This window comes from Durio zibethinus, chromosome 14 (assembly GCF_047325235.1).
Source record: "Durio zibethinus cultivar Kanyao isolate XHJ-2024 chromosome 14, ASM4732523v1, whole genome shotgun sequence".
Classification (NCBI taxonomy): Eukaryota; Viridiplantae; Streptophyta; class Magnoliopsida; order Malvales; family Malvaceae; genus Durio; species Durio zibethinus.
Genome location: NC_143175.1, coordinates 3,603,111 through 3,627,123, shown reverse-complemented (window position 1 = coordinate 3,627,123; position 24,013 = coordinate 3,603,111). Strand labels below are relative to the sequence as shown.

The 24,013-nt window shown below is 29.1% G+C and overlaps 1 protein-coding gene and 1 pseudogene across 2 annotated transcripts; both read right to left on the bottom strand.

Annotated features, from left to right (window-relative positions):
* Positions 1–2,229: 2,229 nt before the first annotated feature.
* On the bottom strand, positions 2,230–5,523 carry LOC111295422 (UPF0481 protein At3g47200-like; annotated as a pseudogene). The gene is made up of 3 exons (XR_016327391.1): positions 5,446–5,523; positions 5,202–5,315; positions 2,230–3,910 (listed from the first exon to the last, which is right to left on the bottom strand). The product of XR_016327391.1 is annotated as a UPF0481 protein At3g47200-like (transcript).
* An 8,070-nt stretch (positions 5,524–13,593) lies between these two features.
* LOC111294686 (UPF0481 protein At3g47200-like) lies at positions 13,594–16,629 on the bottom strand. Its single transcript, XM_089742870.1, has 3 exons — positions 16,576–16,629; positions 16,343–16,444; positions 13,594–15,196 (listed from the first exon to the last, which is right to left on the bottom strand). Exons 2-3 carry the CDS (start codon positions 16,439–16,441, stop codon positions 13,787–13,789), a joined length of 1,509 nt encoding a protein of 502 aa, XP_089598996.1. The 5' UTR covers positions 16,442–16,444; positions 16,576–16,629; the 3' UTR covers positions 13,594–13,786.
* Positions 16,630–24,013: the final 7,384 nt, after the last annotated feature.

Genomic DNA, 24,013 nt, shown 5'->3' with positions numbered 1-24,013 from the left:
TTTTGCAACAAGTTTAATAGATTTGTTGTTTGTTAAAAATTAGACGTTTTAAGCATTGACTATGGATACCAGGATGGTTCCATATATTTCTTAGTATTATTATTTCTCACTCTTTGATGAATGATATATCCAACTCCAAACTTTTTATTGGGAAATTGATGCGATTCTCAGTTTTTGTATTATATTTCTTCATTAAGATATTTTTATGACTCTTACATAGATACAATGATATAGGCACCAAAAACATCCAGAGCAAGTATAGTCAAGGAAGCATCATGATCAGTTGCTAAAACTATAGCACAGCAGGCTTTGATTGCTCACTAGCAAGGGATTGTGAAGAGCCTTGAAAACTTCTTAAACATGTTGAAAGCAAATTATGTTAGTTAAATATTTTACTTTTCTTATTTTTCTTCATGTCTATAATTTTATCTGTTTTTTGCATAACGCTTACTCTCATGCTTCAAATTGAACTTACTTCTTTTGATCAGTTTTTAGATTAGGTGCAATAAGTTATGACAGAGGAGAAAGAGTCAAAGTGCTACCATTCACTACGTATGTTTTGGATGCCTTTTGTTTGAGAATTAATGTTGTTTGATTCCTTAACAATTATCTCTATTCTTAATCTGTAAGGTGTTTACACAAATATTCTCATTCATCAATGTTCAACTATTCAATAGGTAGGAGTTCAAGCTGCTATTTAGTGCTTTATACTTTGTTTTTCTACTAAATGCAGAAAAATTTTCATTTGGCCTTTAAATGCACTATTCTATTGCAGCCTTTTGTTGAGGAGAGAGTAATGTTCATTTAGTAATGGTGAATATGTAAAAGCTGGATTGGCTGAGTTGGAACAATGGTGTTTCAAGGCAACCGATGAGGTACCTTTGACTGCCTCCCAATTTACTTTTTGGTTCTAAGATATGTACTTACAAAATTTAAAAGGTATATAAATGCAGTAAGTAGGTTATGAAAAATAGATGATTAACTAAATTTATATTGTTTTGGTAGAAATTTATAATGATTTAATAGACTATTGGATCAAGATTAGAATGTTTATTGAAATCATGGTCAAAGCATAAAATAGTGGGAGCCTTTGGGAGTTCAATGTACGTATTGTTTCAAGATGGAAACTTTCTTTCTCTGTTTGTTTGCCACTACCTCTAATTATTTACACTTTTTCTTTTTGGAATTATTTATGCATATTGCCTCTTAGAAAGAAAGTAATGTCAAATTTGACTCTATGTATGTCATCGTGAGTATTTTGTGATATTGACTAATATGATATCCAGAATTCAAATTTTACTCTAAATATGAAATTTCACTATAATTAATACTCATTTTTTTATTTTTCTTTTGTTGGTTTGATAGGCAGAATTGATTTTGTTTCTAATAAATATTGTCTAAATTGTAATATGAAGTCCATTTTAAACTTTCAAGCTCTGAGTTTGTAAGCCTTTGCCACCCATTGCTATCAACTAAGCATGGCATTAAATGCCTTTTTCAAATGGAGTAGTAGCAAATGATCTTTTAATTGATTATATTTAAGCATTTTTCTAACTGAATTTGATTCTTTTATGTTTTGAAAACTGGATTATAAAGTTTTAAATATGAAACTAAATAATAACTTTTTGCCTCTCTTTGCAGAGTAAAAGAGGAAAATGGAACAAAAAGAAATTCCGAGAAATATGCAAATGCTGCTAGATTTCTTAGGCTGCTTATGGAAGCAAAGGTTGTTAAATCAAATGAGGTTCGTATGCATGTGCTTTTTTAATTGATGAACTGAGCTTTTGCAAATATGTCAACTTTTTTTTATGCATATTATATATATTCTACTACGTATAGTGCTATAGACAAAAATCGTAAAAGATCATACACGTTAACCCGAAAATATAAATCTACTTTGATCCTCATTATATTCTATATATGTATTACATATGCTTTTTTTTTAAGTACCACTGTTCTTATATCCGCAGCGTGTAGCGCTGGTTCGCATGCTGGTAGATATAAAAGAAAAGTAGATATAAAAGAAAAAAACTATCACATGTGGATAGCAGTTAGAATTGGATCCCTAATGGGTTTAGCCCAATTATTCAAAAAAAATTAATGTGAAAAATTATATATTGCTTTTTAAATTCATAAGAGCTCACTCTTATTTTATCTAATCACACCATATTTGTGAAGGTAATTGTTTATGAGTTAACAATCTTAAATACCAAAAAGTGACAAGAAAAATTAAACACAAGTACTTATTTTGTTATTATGGCATGGATCAAAATACGAGAAGCATTACACTTGATAAATAACTAATCACAAACATTAATCATAAGAATTGGCATAAACTTTTAGTTTATAGTACTGCTACTTGATAGACTTAGCTGCACTTCCTGCTAGCCTGCCTCCAATAGATAATGCAAAGAAACATTGCACTTACTGCGGATGAACATAGGATAAAGCTGAAAATACAGTTTGTACCATGGTAAGTAGGAGCAGGACAACAGCAGCGACAACTGAAATGAACGACCAGGGAGAGTTAAAATAATCTTGCTTCAATTTTGCCTTCCATATGTTTCTCCTTTTCTTGCAGTGCTTGTCAACCTTCTCAAATATATCGGCATAATAGAAGTTATTAAAGTCATCCGAAGGGTAAATAAAGTCGCCGAGTTTGTTAAACATTTGGGCAACTACTTCATCATCGCCTAACGAATTAACAACAATTTCTCGGTTACAGAGTAATTGCACATCCTTGCCTGAGTTGATGAGACTATCCATAAGCGTCACATAATCACCAATGTAATAAGTTGATTTCGAACCTCGGAGGAATTGTTCGTAGGCCAAGAAATTACGCAAGATACGCTCTGTATTATCTTCAACTCTTAAGGTTGGAATCTTCAGTGTCCCATAATCGGTAAAGTCTACTTCGAACAAGCTCGCTTTTCCCTTTTTGCTTTGCACCTCCTCTCCTTTCTTTTGCTTCCACTCCTTATATTGCAACTCCTTACCTTTATTTACGAAGTCGATTCCTGCCTCTTCCAGCTCTGTTGCAGATCTTATGAATTTCCATGAGCGTTTGCTTCCTTCTTCCTCCTGCTCTTTTCCACAGCATATGAAGTTTCGTAAGCGTTGGGCTATTGGTTCTTTGGCTTCTGCTTCTGCTTTTGCTTTTGCATTTGCTTTTGCTTCTGCTTCTTTAAAATGGCGTTTTCTACCTGAAGGAAGCCAACAACTATGTACGAAGCCTAGTAGATGCTTGATATTTTTGGGTTCGGGGAACTTTTTAGGAAGACATATCTCTGGTCCTGGTAACAGATCTTTTGAATAGAGAGAAAAAACCAATGTAGGAAATTCATCTATTTCAACATTTGACATCTTGATCATGCCATACAACTTTAAAAGCACAAAGAAAGGAAGCTGATTTTCGAGTAGTAACAAATCATAAAATATCTCCATGCGAGTCCCCTTCTTTCAGTTTACGAAGATTCTTAACTAGATAATCATTCTTTTGAAATAGCAGAACAATAAAGCATCCATCAAGCACCATCATTTCTACAAATGTGTCAGAGTCAAAGCGATCTAAAGGTTGTTCATAGAATTTGCGAACTCCTTTTTCTATGGCTTTAATGGCTGATACAAACTTTTGCGCTTCAGCCTTGCTCTGTTTAATCATCCTACCGAAGCAATTCCTTTTGATAACTTCCATTGTCTTCAAATGTTCCTTACCATGGTGATAGGGACCAATTGAGATTACATTTGGTTCATAGGCTTTCTCATTTACTTCACGTAGTGGACTGGGCACTTTATAAATACTCCAACTATTTGCATCAAAGGAAATTTCACAAAGTTGAAGGGGATCTTCTTCTAAACTTTTCTTTTTGGGTTTACGAATATAATTATTATGTAGGTCACCTGCGATCACCTGTTAAAAAGGTGAGTGAGATAATTTGTTAATTAGAAAAAAAAAAAAAAAAAAAAACTACCACCACATGAAACGACGTTTAAAAACCAAAAACTCAACTATCTAGCCGAGTTTATGGATAAAAACATCCTTATTTAACTGTGTTTATAAAAAAAAAAATCTTCATTTAACTGCATTTATTAAAAAAAACCCCAAAAAACGGCGTTTTTGAAACGCAATCGCTACTAATTTAAAAATTTTCAATATCAAAATCACATTTCATATCATGCCTAAATTGTTGGGATTAAAAACACCTCTATTTTTCCATAATCGGCATTTAACAATAGGTCACTAAATGACAAAAAAAAAAAAAAAGGGCCACAGAAAACCTATTTTTTTTGTATTATCTTTGCAAGTGGGTTGGGCTTTATCTTGTTACTCAGTATACATATCCTATTACCCGAAGAAGAAAAGTTGTGATTAGCGTTTTTTTTTTTTTTTTTTTTGAAAAAAATGAAAACTTGTGATTAGTTGAATATATGTATTCAGAAATTCGCCCTTCTACACCCTTCTTTATTAATTTCTTTTCTAAATTTATATCCTCTTCGTCTATTGTTCTTCAAGTCTTTTGAAAATAATTGTATAATTAACTTTGATAATATTAAAAACAGTGATGATAATAAAATTAAATGTTAAAGTAATAAGAGTATATGATTAAATTAAATGATGAGTCAATATTTATTTGACAAAAGTATAGTGAGGTATAGTAAAAAAAGAATTGATTATTAAGAACGTATTAATATGATATATTATGTAATTTATAATATATGTGATATTTATAAAATTAATAAAAATAGTTTTATATCAAAATAATATTTTTTTAAAAAATAATTCACAATAGTAGTACATATTTACAAATATTTCCAATGAACAACATAATAAATAACTTAAAAACCTTTAAACCAAAAAACTTGAAAAATTCTAACAAAGAGAAAATAAAAGAAACAGGAAGGTTAACAAGAATAAATAATTTTAAAACTTTAAAATAAAATTTGAAAAAAAAAAAAAGAAAATGGGGACTTTTCTTGCTTCATGCCAAGCAAGAAAAATGAACAAAAAAGCTATAATGGAGAGGAAAGTGCGATTGGGAATGATTTTCACTAAACCCATGAGGCACCAAACTGGGATTCTATACGATTGGAAGCTACAGTCAAACAGAATTGCAGCTCCCCGCATCACCAAAGGAGATCGAAGAAACTCAATTTACGCGATGCGGGAGGAAAACGAAATACTACTTGTCCTTTTCAATTACCTGGTCTAAAGCTTGATGAAGCAAATCCGAAGAAAAACGCTCTGCTGATGACGGCTTTCCACTGTTATCTAAGCTGTCTATTATAATGCGAACATCGTCATAACTATCCATTACCTGCACAAAAGTATGGGATACAACTCCGTTATTATGGGAATAACACCTCTTGGAAATTAGCCAAAATGAATACGACATTGACTCTAATTTTTACTAAGCAAAGAATGAATCGAATTTTGTTTGGATTTACCGCCCAAAGTTGAAGCAGAATCGTGCTCGTGTTTGTGAAATTTGGAGTTAGTTTAAAATGGATATGGTATAAATAGAGGTTGCAATAGGATCAAATAAATTTTAAATTATTTCGAATTTTAATTATTTTAAATTTATATAATTTTAGATTTCAATAATTTCGGATTTATATTTTTTTACTATTATTAGGTATAGATGATTTCAAAAGCAAAAAGGGGCGGGGGCCCATCCAAATAATTTGAAAATGCCGAGTACATATTTATTAAATAACTTTGGATTCCCTCTCCCCAACAAACCCAAACGTAACTGTATTTAGTTTTTTCTCCCATAACTTATTTTTTGCATGTGAAACTTGGAGATGATTAAAATCATATGATTATCTTTCTATGGCAGACAACTTAATAACCCCAAGGTAATCAAAAATGCAATGGAAAAGCACTTCTCAGAGCACTTCAGGAAAGATCAAGGCCCATCTCTTGTATTCTCATATGCATTTTTTAATGTGCTCACCCCTGGTCAAGTCCTTCAATTAGAAGTCCCCTTTTCAGAAAAGGACGTGCTGGATGCAATTATGTCATGCGATGGTGATAAAGCTCCAGGTCTATATGGCTTTAACATGAATTTTATGAAAAGAAAGTGGAGTCTCTTGAAGTTGGAAATCATGGAGTTTTTTCAAGAGTTCTTCAACACGGGAAAGCTCACGAAAGGAATCAACAGCTCTTTTATAACTTTGGTGGCAAAGAAACACTGTGCAGAATCTCTAAACGACTTTCAGCCAATATCATTAATACGGAGCATTTACAAAATTCTGACAAAGACCTTAGTAAATATATTGAAACAAGCAGTGGGTTCTCTCATTAGCCCAACTCAATCTGCCTTTGCGGAGGGCCACCAAATTTTAGACAGCATCTTTATTGCAAATGAGGTCATTGACAGCTTCAAAAAAAAAGAAAAAATAAACAAACAGAAGTTTGGTGCTCAAGTTAGATTTTAAGAAAGCTTTTGATAAGGCTAACTGGAATTTTCTCTCGCACATTATGAGTCTCATGGGCTTCAGAAATAAATGGATTGGATGGGTTAGAGGTTGTATTTCTTCAGCTTCAATATCAGTACTAATAAACGGATCCTCGACAAATCCTATCAAGATGAAGAAGGTCTTAAACAAGGCGATCCCTATCTACGTTCTTGTTTATAATGGTTACGGAAGCGTTTAGTCTTCTACTTAATAGTGCCATTGACTTGGAACTCATCAGAGGAATAAGAGTCAGGAATGGTGATCTATAGATATCTCATCTCCAATTTGTAGATGACACTATTATTTTTTGTTAGCCAAATTTTGAGCATTTTCTTACAATCAAAAGGATCCTCTAGTGTTTTCAGTTAGCAACGAACCTAAAAGTTAACTTCTCAAAAACTACGCTAATTTGAGTTAACATAAACTCATAGACTCCATCGGAATAAATTGGTAAAATTTATTGCAAAATAGATATCTAAGAATGTGGTATAGATACCTAATCCAAACCTCTTCTGCTTATCTTTTTCAATAAATTAAGATACTCTTTTCACATTTTATAAAGAGAAATTTCACTCTCGCCAAAAACAAAAACAAAAAGCAATTCCACTTTTTCAATCATGTTGAGATAATGGTGGCAGACAAAGAAATCTCAACCTTTCAATTATGTTGAAATAATGGTGGGAGGCATTCTGTTTCTATCCAAGTAAGAGTGTAATTGGCTTAGTTATTGCAATTCACTTTTCGTATAGTCCCGAATGTCAAATCCAAATCCCATGTTCTATGCCCTTTTTTTTTCCTTTTTCAATAAAGTAAGGTAGTCTTTTCACCTTTTAGAAAGAGAAACTTCACTTTTATAATTAATTCTAAGATATAATATTTAATAAATTTAAAATAAATTTTTATTTTTAAAATTTTTATTTAAAATTGTAACTTCTTTCATAAAAAAATTTCATTTATTGACCTAATTATTAAAATTCTATCTATAATCTATTCATATGCATTGAACGTTAGTTGGCTTATTTATTGAAATTCACTTTAACTTTTGTTAGCATAACAGCCAATAAAATAAGATAGAAGACAAAACAGTTTGTCTCTTCTACTAACTTTTTGGGATAAGAATATTATTGGTTGTCTAACATGTGTTGTGCATTTTATGACAATATATTTTCTAACTTATCTGATTTACTTTTCCACATTAAAATATGGCAATGACTTGGTTAGGTTAGACCGGCCAAAGTCAATCAAATTAGGTACCTAATTGCTTTCATTGAGCTGTTAACCTGAAACCTCATGAAAATGACAAAACTTAACCTATTCCCAATCGATTCCCCACTAATTACTTCAAAATAAAGTACTGTTTGATAAAACTGACAAAATTTTATATTAAAAAATGTAAATATAGAATTTTTATTTTTGAAAAATATAAGTGTTAATTTATGATTATTTGGTCTCTATTAATTAAAATTAAATGTTGAGTTTATTTTTTTTATTGAATTTTCGGTAAAAAAGAGGTTAAATTTTAATTAAAATTTTATAATGAAAATATTTTATTAAGTGATTTGTAAAAATAAATTATCAAACATATTGAAAATATCAAATTAAAATTCTTAATAATTTAGCGAACACAAACTATTTTTTTTAGTTATATGTACTATATCATTTGTTTTTAACAAACAATCAATTAATATTATTTTCAACTCAATTGAATTTAGTTTTAATAGAATTAATATTTAATTATTAAGCTTGAATTTGACGAGGAAACATATATATATATATATATATATTCTAGAGTAAAGTCACTTTGTGATCCCAAAATATTGTTTAATTTGAGTTTTATACTATTTTATATTGAGCTCAATTACACCTCTAATGCTTCCCGTAACAGCTAATCACAGCCTGCAGCTGCTGAATTTACTTTCAAATTTTTGGTAGCTAGAAAAATTATCTTCTTCGTTATATTTAAACTTAAATTCTAAAAAAGTGATTTATATAAAGGTCATTTATAAGCATGATTTTGAAAATGCCTCTAAATTATTTCTAGGTAAAATTGCATAAATGATCCAATCTTTTAAGTACTTCCAATTTCAAATTCTAATTTTTAAGTTTTGTCAGCTTAATATTGAAATTATTTAAATTCAACTATAGTACTTCAAATTACTTAATCAATTAAAGTTAAAACTAATTAAATATGTCAACGGAATTTGATTGAATTAATAATGATAGAATACTTGGTTTATCAGATGTAGGTTTGATTCTATTAGCAGTTCTTTTTGATAAATAATCTGTAAGTTTAATATGCACCATCACTTAGGCCTAGGACATATCCTGATCTTGGAATAAAGTAACCTTCCCTCATCTAAATTTTTATGTACTAAACAACTAATTAAATATTGGTACTTATATACTAAAATGTATGCATGTACATAAATTACACTTTTAAACCCAAAATTCCAAACCACGGAATAAAGCCCAAATTATTATATGGATTAAAAATCATGAAGTTCAGCCCAAAATCTAAATATACCCAATACTTAAAAGACCCAATTCAATTTTTAATCCCAAATAAAAATCGTAGACAAGGCCCAAAAGATGAGGCAAATTTGATTGAAGAAACTGGAGAGTTCTATTTTCTTCATATTTCCATCCCAATCTCTGTTCCGAGTCTGGGAGGAAAAACAGGCACCTTCCACCCTCTTCAAATTGAAAACCCAGAAAGCTTTTACAGGAAAAAAAAAAAGGGAAGAAGGTTTTGTCATAACTGTCCTTACCAGCCAGATGTATCAATGTTCCTGCAATTAAATTATAATGCCCAACTTAGAAGGAACTGCTAACAATGTAACCCAGGATGGTTGCACCAAATCAGTCAGCCGCGTGAAAATGTGGCCAATAAATAGTTTAGCCCAGGTTTTGCAAGTTGTGATCTACGAACTAGCTGATGGTCGGAAGCTTTTGCACGCAGCCACTGAATAGCTAAAGAATTCCCTGATATATGTACGCTCTAATTCATGCAAATAAAACAATAGAACAGTGAAAATAATTTGGTGTTTCTTGTCTTTATTGTTTAGGTACAGGTTCTGTGCTGTATGCTGTGGTCTAAATGAAAATTGTATCTTTTCGATTGTGCATACTTGCCTGATGGGTTGAGAGTTGAGAGTGAATGTTGTTTCTGTTGCATTCTGCAGTTTTCCTTGCTCCGATTTTAAATCCAAAGTCAAGAATTGGGAACCAAAGGATAACCGCTGCGACTACTAATAGTTTGGAATCATTTGTTGAGCATAATGGTTCTAGACTCGAGTACACTAGTTGAAAGTAATAGATGGGTTGGCTCTAGATTTTATGTTTGACATTTGACAACAGTATAGTGTTGAGCAAAATGGTTCTTTTCTTGACAATTTTGCAATTTCTATGAACTATAGTAGACTATGAAACTTTATCAAATGAATGTGATTACAATCCTTTTGGATGCTGGCCGGGCACTATATTTTGGATTTTCTGATTAAAATTTCTCAATTTTATGATGAGAAACAGGAAAGTTGAAAGGAGAAAATAATAAGATTGACAACACATTGAGATTTAAGTATTTGGGGATTGTTGCCAATGAAAGCTTAATTTATGGCAAAGAAAAGATTTTGAAATTTTGAGATCTCAAATTTAAATCTTATTATATGTGAGTTTATTTTAATTTGATGTTGAATTATCCAGTTTAGTTGGTTTGTACTTGAAAGTGATTGTAATTTCTTATATGTACTTGAAAGTGATTGTAATTTTCTGCCCGATCATTGCCTTAATTTGGTTCCTAGTAAATCTCAAGGGTACAAGTTTTAGCAAATCTTGACCAAAATAATTGAACAGTTGAACTATAGAGTTTGAAGAATGATGGGTTTAAATAAAGAGGAATGTCCTTGTGGAGGTGTAGGTAGATACTGCGGCTGATCCTTCTTTTCTTCAGTTATGGATTCTTTTTAACAATCAAAAGCATGTTTGATAGATAAAATGTCTATTTGGATGGAGTGCAAAATTGAAAATAACGGTAGAAATAAAATTAGATGTTGTAACAGTAAAATTAAAATTAGTTGTAGAATATATGATTTGATGTAAAAATAGCAATACTGATGAGATAAATATAGTGAAAAAAAAAATTTTGTATGAAATAAAAATTGCATGTTTATTTATTTTATTATTTATGTAGTTATTTATTTTAATTAAATATTTAATTATAAAAAGATTTTATTTATTTATTAGTTTATTATAAAAAAAATTATTTATTTTAATAAAAAAAATAAAATGAAAAAAAATAGAGAAAGAAAAAGTTTTGCTGCGATGAGAAAATTAATTTCAACTAGACCTAAGAGAACCAATGAAAAATTGAAAGAATAGTGCGACTGAAATAAATCAACTGCATTTTATCACAACATTATAACTAATGGTAGCTTTGGGATGTCGACCGCACCTCACTGGAGGTGTAGGTGCATCCAAATGCAGCCAAACTAAATTAATGGAGAAAATAAAAGGAATAAAAGGAACTTGATCTACTTTTTTTGTTAATCACCAGTAGGGAAGCAAATCGGACACCATAAGCTTTTATTATGTACAGCATATAATGAACTTAAAAGAATTAATGAAAAATTTTTAATTAAATAAAAATTAGGAAAAGAGAGTGCTTTTTTTTATAAAAAAATGTAAGAAAAGAATTCGAATGGAGTAGTCTCATTTAATATATGTTATTGAACCAATATATAATCTGAATATTTTCTTGTCGGTAATAATTAAGTAAAAATTATTTAACTATTCTTTATATATATATATATATATATATATTGAAATAGAACTTCCATTCATTTATTATCGTTGAAAATGTATTGAGATATTATATTAGGATTTTAAATCTAAATTTGTTATTTATCACTTATGATTATATTAGTTAATTAAGTTAAAGTTGAGTTGATTACTATATTTTATATATATATATATATATATTTTTTTTTATATACATATATATATGTACATCTATATAGCATTAGTAGACGAAGATAGACTTGAAAATAAAATATCATCTCACTCTTTAATTTCTCAATCAATAAAGAATTTCTTTTTGCAAAAAAAAAAAAAAGAAACGAACTTGAAAATAAAACTAAACTTCAATATTAATCACTCTTTTATTAATTAAGATGGGATAAAACGTAAACAAACGAATCTATAACAAATCCGTTCATATATATAATGCTACTTTAACATACTTTATGATATAATAAATATAATTCCGTAAAAAAAAAAAGCTTCAATTTTTTGGTCTCTGATTCATCAAAATCCTAAGGTTAAGAATCGCCGCTGCCAGTTTGTTTGGCTATATCTCTTCCCTGTTTCAAACTCCATAAGCAAAAGAATAAAAGAATGCAGAAGATTGCCCCCACGACAAGTCCCGCTATTACATATGAATTCATTATGTCTGTGTTCACAATTTAAGATATAGTGTAGGAAACTTTTGTTAAGATTAAACAAAATAATTTACATTGAATTCAGAACATATAAACACTAAAGGGGACATAACTTTTACCTTCAAGCTGAAAGCCAAGCTACTTCAAAAGTACTTGAGAATTGTCGTATAATCTGGAGCCAAGTTGAGAATGCTAAGCCCTAGTGCCAACCTCTCTATTTAGAGTAGTTTATGGCACCTGCTAGGGTTATTTTAAAGAAAAAGAAAACAAAAAGGCTTGGTCAAGAAATTGGTAAACGTTTATTATAGGAAGGTATCAAAAATTTAGGGAATATTTGACATTTATTACATGGATTCGGCCATTCTCTTAAGTATATGATATTTACATATCAGAGAAAATTCACCTTTAATGATTGTAATGAATGATTATATTCCACATTTATTATTTTTTTCTCCTTTGGTCATCAAAAAAAAACTTCCGCATCATTAATTATTAAACCAAGTACTTGAAAGGAAAATATAGACGGTATTAATTTTAACAGGAATTTAAAAAAAAATTGATTTTAATGTATTTAATATTAAAATATTAAAATTTTTGAACGAATTAACATTTGAAATTACTTTATGCTTTGTTTCATGATATACAGTGGCAGTCAATTAACCCAAATGCTAATAAAATTTTTGAATGACTTAAATTAGATTATTCTTTTTCATTAGACTAATTTCCATTCAAAAATAATAAAGAGAATATGAGAATTTATAACATCATGAACTAAGGAACATAAACATTTCCCTCTAAACGAACACAATTAACCAAGTCTTTCCTCCATAAAAAAAGGTAACAAATAATAATGAATTTTTATTTGATGCAATGTCAACAATATTAATTTATAAATTTTACATATTATTAATGAATCATATAATATTATTTCATTAATGATTATACATAACTTTTTTATAAACCTTTAATATAAATATATAAAAATTTATTTTTTTTCTAAATTTACCAACAATATCATCTAATTCATTGATTGTGTACAAAATTTATAAGCTAGATACTCAATTTAAAGTTAAATATATAATCTATTTGAACCAAATCTACTATTTATTATAAATTAATGTTTTATTTTTTATTAAGATATTTTTTTTATAGAAACTCAAGCTCGACAGATGTTAATGGGGCATGGCACCATGATGCTAAAGAATAATCATACATGGAAAATGCTGATTTTTAGAAATAAAAAAATAAAAATTAAGAAATTTATTTAAAGAGAAAATACAACAAAAATAATTATTTTTTTAAAATGAAAAAAAAAATGGATTTACTTCCAGACAAGTTTTGCCTTTGATGTTGGGCTTTTAAAGCAAGGGATTGATTGTTTCAATTGCGCCCAAGCTGCTAACAGTGGCTCCTTTGCGTTCCTCCACCGTTTATTTATACTAGTTTATTATGTGCCCTTATTTAAAGATTCTTCATTGACAAGAAATAGGTAAAGCCTTACTATAAATATAAAAGAAAAAACAATCGCATAGAAGTTAGAATTGGATCCCTAATGGGTTTGGCCTCATTATTCAAAAAATTATATTTATTTTTTAAATTCATAATAACTCACGATTATTTTATCTATCACACCATATTTGTGAAGGAAATTGTATATGATTTAACAATCTTAAATACCAAAAAATCACAAGATAAATTAAACACAAGTACTTATTTTGTATTTATGGCATGTATCAAAATACGAGAAACATTACACTTGATAAATAACTAGTCACAAACATTAATTATAGGAAATAGCATAAGCTTTTAGTTTATAGTAATGCTACTTAATAGACTTGGCTTCACTTCCAGCTAGCCTGCCTCCAATAGATAATGCAAAAGATGCACTGCACTTACTGCGGATGGAAATAAGATAAAACTGAAAATATAGTTTGTGCCGTGGTAAGTAGGAGCAGGAAAACAGCAGCGACAACTGAAATGATCGACCAGGGAGAGTCAAAATAACCTTTCATCAATTTTGCCTTCCATTTCTTCAACTTTGCCTTCCTTTTGGTACTCCTTTTCTTGCAGTGCTTGTCCACCTGCTCAAATATTTTGGCATAATAGAAGCTATTAAAGTCACCGGAAGCGTAAGTAAAGTCGCCGAGTTTGTTAAACATTTGGGCAACTATTTCATTATCGCCTAACAAATTAACAACAATTCCACGCCTATGGAGTAATTGCACATCCTTGCCTGAGTTGATAAGATTACCCATAAGCTTCAAATAATCACCGATGTAAGTTGATTTTGAACTTGGGAGGAATTGTTCGTAGGCCAAGAAATTAAGCAAGATACGCTCTGTGTTATCTTCAACTCTTAAGATTGGAATCTTCAGTGTCCCATCATCGGTGAAGTCTACTTTGAACAAGCTCACCTCCACCCCTTTCTTATGTTTCCAAACCTTCTTTTCGAAGTTGATTCCTGCCTCTTCCAGCTCTGTTGCACATCTTTTGGACTTCCATGAGCTGCTTCCTTCTTCCTTCTGCTCTCTTCCACAGCACATAAAGTTCTGTAAGCGCTGGGCTATCGGTTCTTTTGCTTTTACTTCTGGTCCTACTTCTGCTTCTGAAGGAATCCAACAACTATGTACGAAGCCTAGTAGATGCTTGATACTTTCGGGTTTCGGAAACCTTTCAGGAAGACATATATCTGGTCCTGGTAACAGTCCTTTTGAATAGAGAGAAAAAACCCATGTAGGAAATTCAACATTTGACATCTTGATCATGTCATACAGCTTTAAAAGCACAAAGAAAGGAAGCTGATTTTCGAGTAGTAACAAATCATAAAATATCTCCCTGAGAGTCCCCTTCTTCAGTTTACCAAGAATATTAACTAGATAATCATTCTTTTGAAATAGCAGAACAATAAAGCATCCATCAAGCACCATCATTTCTACAAATGTGTCAGAGTCAATGCATTCAAAAGATTCTTCATAGATTTTGCGAACTTCATTTTCCATATCTTTCATGGCTGATACAAACTTTTTGGCTTCATCCTCGCGCTGCTTAATCATCCTACTGAAGCAATGCCTTTTGATAACTTCCATTGACTTCAAGTCTACCTTACCAAGGTGATAGGGACCAATTGAAATTACATTTGGTTCATAGGCTTTTTCATTTATTTCACGTAGTGGATAAGGCACTTTATAAATACTCCACTTGCGTTCATCGAAGGAAACTTCACAAATTTGGAGGGGATCTTCTGCTAAACTTTTCCTTTTAGAGTTACTAATACAATTGTTACCTAAGTCACCTGAGATCACCTGTTAAAACGGTGAGTGAGATAATATGTTAATTAGAAAAAAAAGTAAATTAAATTTGCATTGTGCCTGCTGCCTGCATTTTTATTGAAATACGGAAACATTCCTTGTGATTTTTAAAAGTAAATCAAATTTGAAGTTGCATAGGTGATGGGCTTATAAGGGTAGTGGAATTTTCTTATGTTTTCGTTTTAATTGTTTTTCTGATGTTTAAGTATTTTTTATTTGAAATCGCAAATCCCAAATCTGGTGCTACTCTGGAAATCTGTTAATAAAGATAGGGGAATGTGAATTGTTTTCTGATGTATGCTGTAAGTTGATGAAGGTGCACTGCTTGGAGGCAGCAGCTGCAGTTGCTGCCTCCAGGTATTGGCAGCAGCTGCTGCAGTGCTTGCTACCTCCAGGTTTTGAACTGAAAATAAATAAATAAATAAGGTTGTATTTGAGGTTAGTGATGCTCTTGGCCAGCTACCAAATTGAGTACAAGCTTGAGATTATAGTGGGAGAGAGTAAGATGGTACATGATTGTGGTGTTAGTTGGGCAATTGGGTATTTTTTGGAGCCTTTGATCTTGCTTCATTGTTTGCTAGAAAAGCCCTATTTATAATCCTCATTTTGTTTTTTCTTGGAATTTCAAAAATTTACCTTTTTTGGGGTTCTTTGTTTTTCAGTTATTTTTATTGAATAGTCCTTTCTCAAGCTTACATTGGTTTCCATTGATTTTTAAGTTATTTATTATCTTACAATGAATAACATAATAAATAACTTAAAAATCTTCAAACCAAAAAACTTGAAAAGTTCTAACAAATTAAAAATAAAAGAAATGGGAAGGTTAACAAGATTAAATAATTTTAAAACTTTAAAATAAAAATTTAATATGAAGGAAAAAAAAAAAAAGAAAGCGGGGACTTTTCTTGTTTCATGCCAAGCAAGAAAAATGAACAAAAATGCTGTAATGGAAAGGAAAGTGCGATTGGGAAAAGGGGAATGATCTTCACTAAACTCATGAGGCTCCAAACTGGGATTCTATACGATTGGAAGCTACAGTCAAACAGCATTGGAGCTCCCCGCATCACCAAACGAGATCGAAGAAACTCAATTTGCGCGATGCGGGAGAAAAACGAAATGCTACTTGTCCTTTTCAATTACCTGGTCTGAAGCTTGATGAAGCAAATCCGAAGAAAAATGCTCTGCTGATGGCGGCTTTTCTCTGTCTATTATAATGCGAATGTCGTCATCACTAGCCATTACCTGCACAAAAGTATGGGATACAACTCCATTATTATAGGAATAAAACCTCTTGGAAATCAGCCACAATGAATACGAGATTGACTCTATTTGTTTACTAAGCAAAGAATGAAACGAATTTTGTTTGGATTTACCACCCAAAGCTGAAGCAGAATTGTGCTCGTGCTCGTGCTCGTGCTCGTGCTTGTGCTTGTGAAATTTGGAGTTGGTTTAAAATCGATGTGGTATAAATAAAGGTGACAATCGAATCAAATAAAATTTAAATTATTTTGAATTATTAATTTTTTTTGAATTATATTAAATTTAAATAACTTTAAGTTTTAATCATTTCAAATTTAAATCTTTTACTTTAATTAGGGATAGATGATATCAAGAGCAAGAGGGGGCCATAGCCCAACCAAAAAATTTGAAAACGCCAAGTATTTATTTGTTAAATAACTTTAAATTCCCTCTCCCCAATAAACCCAAGTACAGCTGTACTATTTAGTTTCTTTCTCTCAGAATAACTTATTTTTTGCATGTGAAACTTGGAGATGATTAAAATCATATGATTATATTATTAGATTATGATTTGTGTGATACACGAAATAATTTTATTTATTTTTTGTATGTAAAAATAAATTAATATTTTTTTAAATTATATTCAAATTTTTAAAGTTTATAACATATAATAGATTTTATACACTAATTTATCATAAAAATAATTTTTTTAAAAAAAAGAAGAAAAATTATATGTTTTCATTTTGTACCATTTTTATTTGCAGTAATATTTATACAACTAAAATTTATGTCAAATAAAAATAAATTACATATTTTTCTTAAAAGAATAAAAACGTATATATTATCAAATGATAAATTAAATAATAAAAAAAATAGACATACTATCACTTTTGTAATCTTATTCAAATTACTTTACAAAATATGAAAAATGTTAGAAAATGTGTAAAAAAAGGAAAATTAAATTAAAAATTATTAATTTTTATAAAAACAAACATCCAATAGGAATAGAATATACTTTGCAAAAAGAAAGATGCAAACTAAAAAATAAATTATAATAGCAATACAATTTGAAAAAATTGCAAATTGAAAAATAAAAAAAAATGATATAATACATTATATTTATAGTTTTTAATTTGTAGAAAAACTGTTGGATGACATTTAGGATTGAATAGATAATTTTTAAATTGATATTTTAAAAAATTAAAAGGATTTAATAAGTGATAAAAGTTAAATTAAATTTTTTACCCATTTTTAAATATAAAATTGATAGTTAGAGTTGAGATAGATATAGGTTCTATTATTTAAAGATTTAATATGAAAAGACTATTTTAATTTTTAATATTTACATAAATTTTTTAAAAGATAATTTTTGTTTGATGCAAATTAAGATAAAATAATATAATGAGTTTTAGAAAGATTAGGATAAATTTAATCTTTATAATTTTAAAATGTGTTGAAAGATTTTCATAATTAAATAATTTATAAAATAAGATTATATGATCAAAATTTAAAATTATTGAGATAAAATCCATATTTCAAATTTTTAATTTTTAAAAAATCTCTAGATTAATTTATTTTATAATTATAATTTGAATAATTTGAATATTTAAATTAATTTAAAATTATCCAATTTGTAATTTAAAATATATATTTTTAAAAAAATCATATATATCATGTAAAAAAATTGTTCACATAAACATTTATGTGATAAATTTTATCATGTGTCAATATATATTATAATACAATAATATTTGATTTGCTTTTTGAACTTCACTCGCTAATCATCAATCATAATTTTTGTAATTAGTAAATTTGTTATAAATGAAAATCACGTGCATGTATATTTCAATAAAAATTAATAAAGTTGTTTATTCTCCCAAAAGTATCAAATTCAAAGTTTCTATGCTTATTTTTATTCTTATATGCACACTTATGTTTCTCACAAGATTCATCTTCATTTTTTATGATTACTTTTGCAAACAAAATCTAAAAGATCCAAATTGTTACTTATCATTTTGAATTTTATATTGATTTAATTTTGAGATATATTTTAAATTTGAATTAAGTATGAACATTTAAATTATTGATATTTTTATCAAGTAACTTTCAACAAATTTCAAATTATAATGAATTGAACGAAATTTTAAAATTTTATCACTTTTATCATATCTATTTATAAAATTATACTATTATCTTCAATTTCTTGATTTAATGACAAAAAAACATTAAAAAAAACATCAAAATTAAAGTTCGATCTCAATTTTCTCCGGTTCACCTTTGATACAGGACTCTTACCTCTTTTAAAAACAATATATATATATATATATATATATATATATATATATATATATATATACTATTAGAATGGGACGGATACCTACGAAACTGTTTAGTGACATATTGAATGACATCAGTTCATTAAATTCAAATAATTGTACCATTTATGATAATGACACATCGTAACTACAATAGTACTAACCTTTTTAATTTGTGTTATCTCTTATAATATCATCAATTAATTATAATTTTAAATTATATAAAATTTATCAAAATTTTATATAATTTTTAATTATAATAAAATATTATAAGTGAAATGCTTGAGGAAAATCTAAAAATAGTATCCACATTTATCTTAACACAAAGTTCCATCCTCATCCATACCGGTAGAACTATGTACAATTCACTCCTATTATATATATAAATATATATATAAATATATATATATATATATATATATTAGTTATAACAAGCAATTGGACTCGCACACGTTGCAGCAATACGTGAGTTTTTCTTTTATTCAATGAATATTTATGTATTATACTGCTTTTTTTATTGTTTTTTAGTAAAAAAATTTATTATATAGTAAAAGAAAATGATAGGTAGTAAAATCGATCAAGAATATATAACAACAACAACGTACTAAACTTTATATTATGTAACTCTCAGGTTGGCTATATAAAAGATCAAAAAAGAATCATGTTAGGTCATGGGTTCGAATTTTCTTAACCACTCATTTTTATTCACAATAACCTTTTCATCTAGTTCTTTAGTGTTCATATCATTTTTAATTATTTACATCCACATCTTTCATGGTCTATCTATAGAAATGTTGCTTTCTCTTAATTCTAAAAGCTCACCTCTCTTAATTAATGCACCGCTAAATCTATATTTCATATATCCAAACTATCAAGGGCCTTCTCTCATTTTTTCCTCAATTCAAATTACTCTTAATTTTTTTCTAATCTCTTCATTTCTGATTTTGTGTTTTCTAATCTTACCAAACATCTATTTAAGCATATTCATCTCAATTATGCTTATTTTCTTTTTATGTTGTTTTTTAATAGCCCAATACTCAATTCCATATAACAACGTAGACCTTATATTCATTTTATATACCTTTGCCTTTAACTTTAAAGGCATGTTGCAATCACACAATATACCCAACACATTTCATCACCTCACTCATCCTGCTTGAATTCTATGATTACATCCTTTTCAATCTCAATATCGCTTTAAATAATTGATTTCAAATATTGAAAATAGCTACTCTTTGCTACTACTTCACCATCTAACTAATTACATTACCACTTACTTATCTTTAATTGCTAAACTTACATTTCATATATTTAGTTTTAGATCTATTCAATCTAAAGCCTCAAGACACCAATATATGCCTCCATACTAGGGTTGGCAACGGGGCGGGTTTTTGCTCGTCCCAAACCCGACCCAACTATATAACCACAAAACTTGTACCCGTAATCGTACCCAACCAAAATTTTTTTTTATTTTTTTATACCCAAACCTGATATTGTATAAATCGTACCCAACCCGACCTGAAATTAAAAAAATATTATTCTTTAAATATAAAATATTATTTTTTAAAATATAAATATATAAATTAAAAATTAAAAAATAATTTTTTATATAATATCGTGTCGAATCATGTCAGGTTTGTCTAAAACTCGTACCCGACTCGACCTCATTTTTTTTTTAATAATACCCAACCCGACTCGACCCGAAACTCGATTTTTAAAAAAAAAATTGATCTTATGAGGTCAGGTTGGAACCTGCTGATTTCAGATTTGGCTGCCGACCCTACTCCATACTTCTAACTTTACATTAAGATCATCACTAGTTTCAATAACTAAAATTATATCATCCATAAATAACATATACCATGGCACTTCGTATTAGATATGCCTAGTGAGTTCGTACATAACTAAGGCCAAAAAAAATGAACTTAGTGTTGAGCTTTGATGCAATCTTAAGGTAATAGGAAAGCTATCAGTTACTCTCCTAACCGTCCTCACATTCGTTACTACACTTTCATACAATATACTTTAAAAGAACTTTTTTTTTTCATTAAAGTCCACCAAAACACCTTTTTTGGGAACTCTATCATATACTTATTCTAAGTCCATAAATGTCATATGTAGTTCTCTCTTTTTTGGCTAAAAAACCTCTAATAGAAGCCTCAATAAACGACTTGCCTCTGTTGTGGAGCGTCTTAACATAACCTAAATTGATTTTTGAAAATAATAACCTTATGTCTCAACCTACATGCAATTAATCTCTCCCACGATTTCATAGTATGACTTATAAGCTTTATTCCTCGATAGTTTAAACAATTTTGTATATCATAGTTATTCTTATTTATAATACTCTTCCCTCATTCTTCTAGCATCTTTTGAGTACGTCAAATTTTGTTGGAAATATCTATCAATCATCTTACCCTTATTTCACTCAAGCATTTTCAAACTTTAATCGACATTTCGTATGATCTTACAATTTTCTTTTGTTTTCATCATTCTCAAAACTTATTTAATCTTATACCTTTTAATATTCTATTTAAACACGTAATTAATATCTTGAAAATGTATGCTAAGCTCACCTAAGTCATGGTCAAAATTGCCATTAAAGAGATTATCAAAATAATCTCTCCATCTCTTATTAATTTTCTTATTAGTCACTAAAACTCTTTCTTTTTCCCCTTTAATGCATCTTATGTTATTAAGATCCTTACTCTTTTTATCCTTCATCTTAGCAATTTTGAACAATTTTTTTTTCATCTCTTATCTCTAGTTTTCTATATTATTTCTCATGGATCTTAGATTTTGAATCTCTAATAGCCTTCTTGGCTTCTTTTTTTGTTGTCTTATACTTTAAATAACTTGTCTCATCCTTATTATTCCTTATTTTACTATAAAACTCCCTCTTTACTTTAATTGCCATTTTTATATCCTCATTCCACCACCAAGATTCATTTTTTGATAATGCATAACCCTTAAATTCGTCCAATGTCTCTTTAGTAACTTTTTAAATTCTGGTAAAAATATTTTTTAATATTATCTCTACATCTTCATCAGGTTTCCAAAAAACTTCTTTTACTAATCTATCCCTAAAAGCTAGTATTTTGTCCCCCTTTAAGTTTCACCACTTAACACGTGATTCATGAATCTTATATATCTTTGTGTTATCACACTCTCACTCAGTATAACCTTAAAATAAAGCAGCTTACACACTTGGTATAACTAGTGTGACAACATTCTCATTCCCTATAATTAGTTCTAAAGTAATTGCACTTGGAATAAAGTAACCTTTAGAGTAACCTTGGAATAAAGTAATTGCCTTCACTTACTTGGAATAACGTAACCTTGCACAATCGAGAATAACTAGTTATATCGAATGAGAATTACATTCGGTAACTTTTATAAGTGGGTCAAACACTCTCACTTGGAATAAAGTAACCTTCTCTCACTTAAATTTTTATATACTAAAAAACTAACTAAATACAGGTACTTATATACTAATGTATGTATAGACATAAATTACACTTTTAAACCTAAAATTCTAAACCATGCAATAAACCCATAATATTTATGTATTACACTGCTTTTTTTATTGTTTTTTAGTAAAAAAATTTATTATATAGTAAAAGAAAATGATAGGTAGTAAAATTGATCAAGAATATATAACAACAACAACGTACTAAAATTTATATTATGTAACTCTAAGGTTGGCTATATAAAAGACCAAAAAAGAATCATGTTAGGTCATGGGTTCAAATTTTCATAACCACTCATTTTTATTCACAATAACCTTTTCATCTAGTTCTTTAGTTTTCATATCATTTTTTATTATTTGCATCCACATTTTTCATGGTTTATCTATAGAAATTTTGCTTTCTCCTAATTCTAAAAGCTCACCTCTCTTAACTAATGCACCGCTAAATCTATATTTCATATATCCAAACTATTAAGCGACATTCTCTTATCTTTTCCTCAATTCAAATTACTCTTAATTTTTCTCTAATCTCTTCATTTCTGATTTTGTGTTTTCTAATCCTACCAAACATCTATTTAAGCATCTCCATCTCAATTATGCTTATTTTCTTTTTATGTTGTTTTTTAATAGCCCAATACTCAATTCCATATAACAACGTAGACCTTATATTCATTTTATATACCTTCGCCTTTAACTTTAAAGGCTTGTTGCAATCACACAATATAACCAACACATTTCGTCACCTCACTCATCCTGCTTGAATTCTATGATTACATCATTTTCAATCTCAATATCGTTTTAAATAATTGATTTCAAATATTGAAAATAGCTACTCTTTGCTACTACTTCACCATCTAACTTAATTACATTACCACTTACTTATCTTTAATTGCTAAACTTACATTTCATATATTCAGTTTTAGATATATTCAATCTAAAGCCTCAAGACTCCAATATATGCCTCCATACTAGGGTTGGCAACGGGGCGGGTTTTTGCTCGTCCCAAACCCGACCCAACTTTATAACCACAAAACTCGTATCCGTACCCGTACCCAACCAAAATTTTTTTTTATTTTTTTATACCCAAACTTGATATTTTATAAATCGTACCCAATCCGATCCAAAATTAATAAAATATTATTCTTTAAATATAAAATATTATTTTTTTAAATATAAATATATAAATTCAAAATTCAAAATTAATTTTTTATAATATTGGGTCGAATCAGGTCAGGTTTGCCTAAAACTCGTACCCGACTCGACCTTTTTTTTTTTTAATAATACCCAACCCGACTCGACCCGAAACTCGATTTAAAAAAAAAAAATGATCCTATGAGGTCAGGTTAGAACCCGCTGGTTTCGGATTTGGCTGCCAACCCTACTCCATACTTCTAACTTCACATTAAGATCATCACTAGTTTCAATAACTAAAATTATATCATCCATAAATAACATATACCATGGCACTTCGTATTGGATATGCCCAGTGAGTTCGTACATAACTAAGGCCAAAAAAAATGAACTTAGTGTTGAGCTTTGATGCAATCTTAAGGTAATAGGAAAGCTATCAATTACTCTCCCAACCGTCCTCACATTCGTTACAACACTTTCATACAATATACTTTAAAAGAACTTTTTTTTTTCATTAAAGTCCACCAAAACACCTTTTTGGGAACTCTATCATATACTTATTCTAAGTCAATAAATGTCATATGTAGTTCTCTCTTTTTTGCCTAAAAAGCCTCCAATAGAAGCCTCAATAAACGACTTGCCTCTGTTGTGGAGCGT

Coding starts and splice junctions, on each gene's coding strand:
- LOC111294686 (XM_089742870.1), bottom strand. CDS start 16,441: ATGGCTAGTGATGACGACATTCGCATTATAATAGACAGAGAAAAGCCG. Junction 15,197..16,342: donor TTCATCAAGCTTCAGACCAG/GTAATTGAAAAG, acceptor CCGTTTTAACAG/GTGATCTCAGGTGACTTAGG.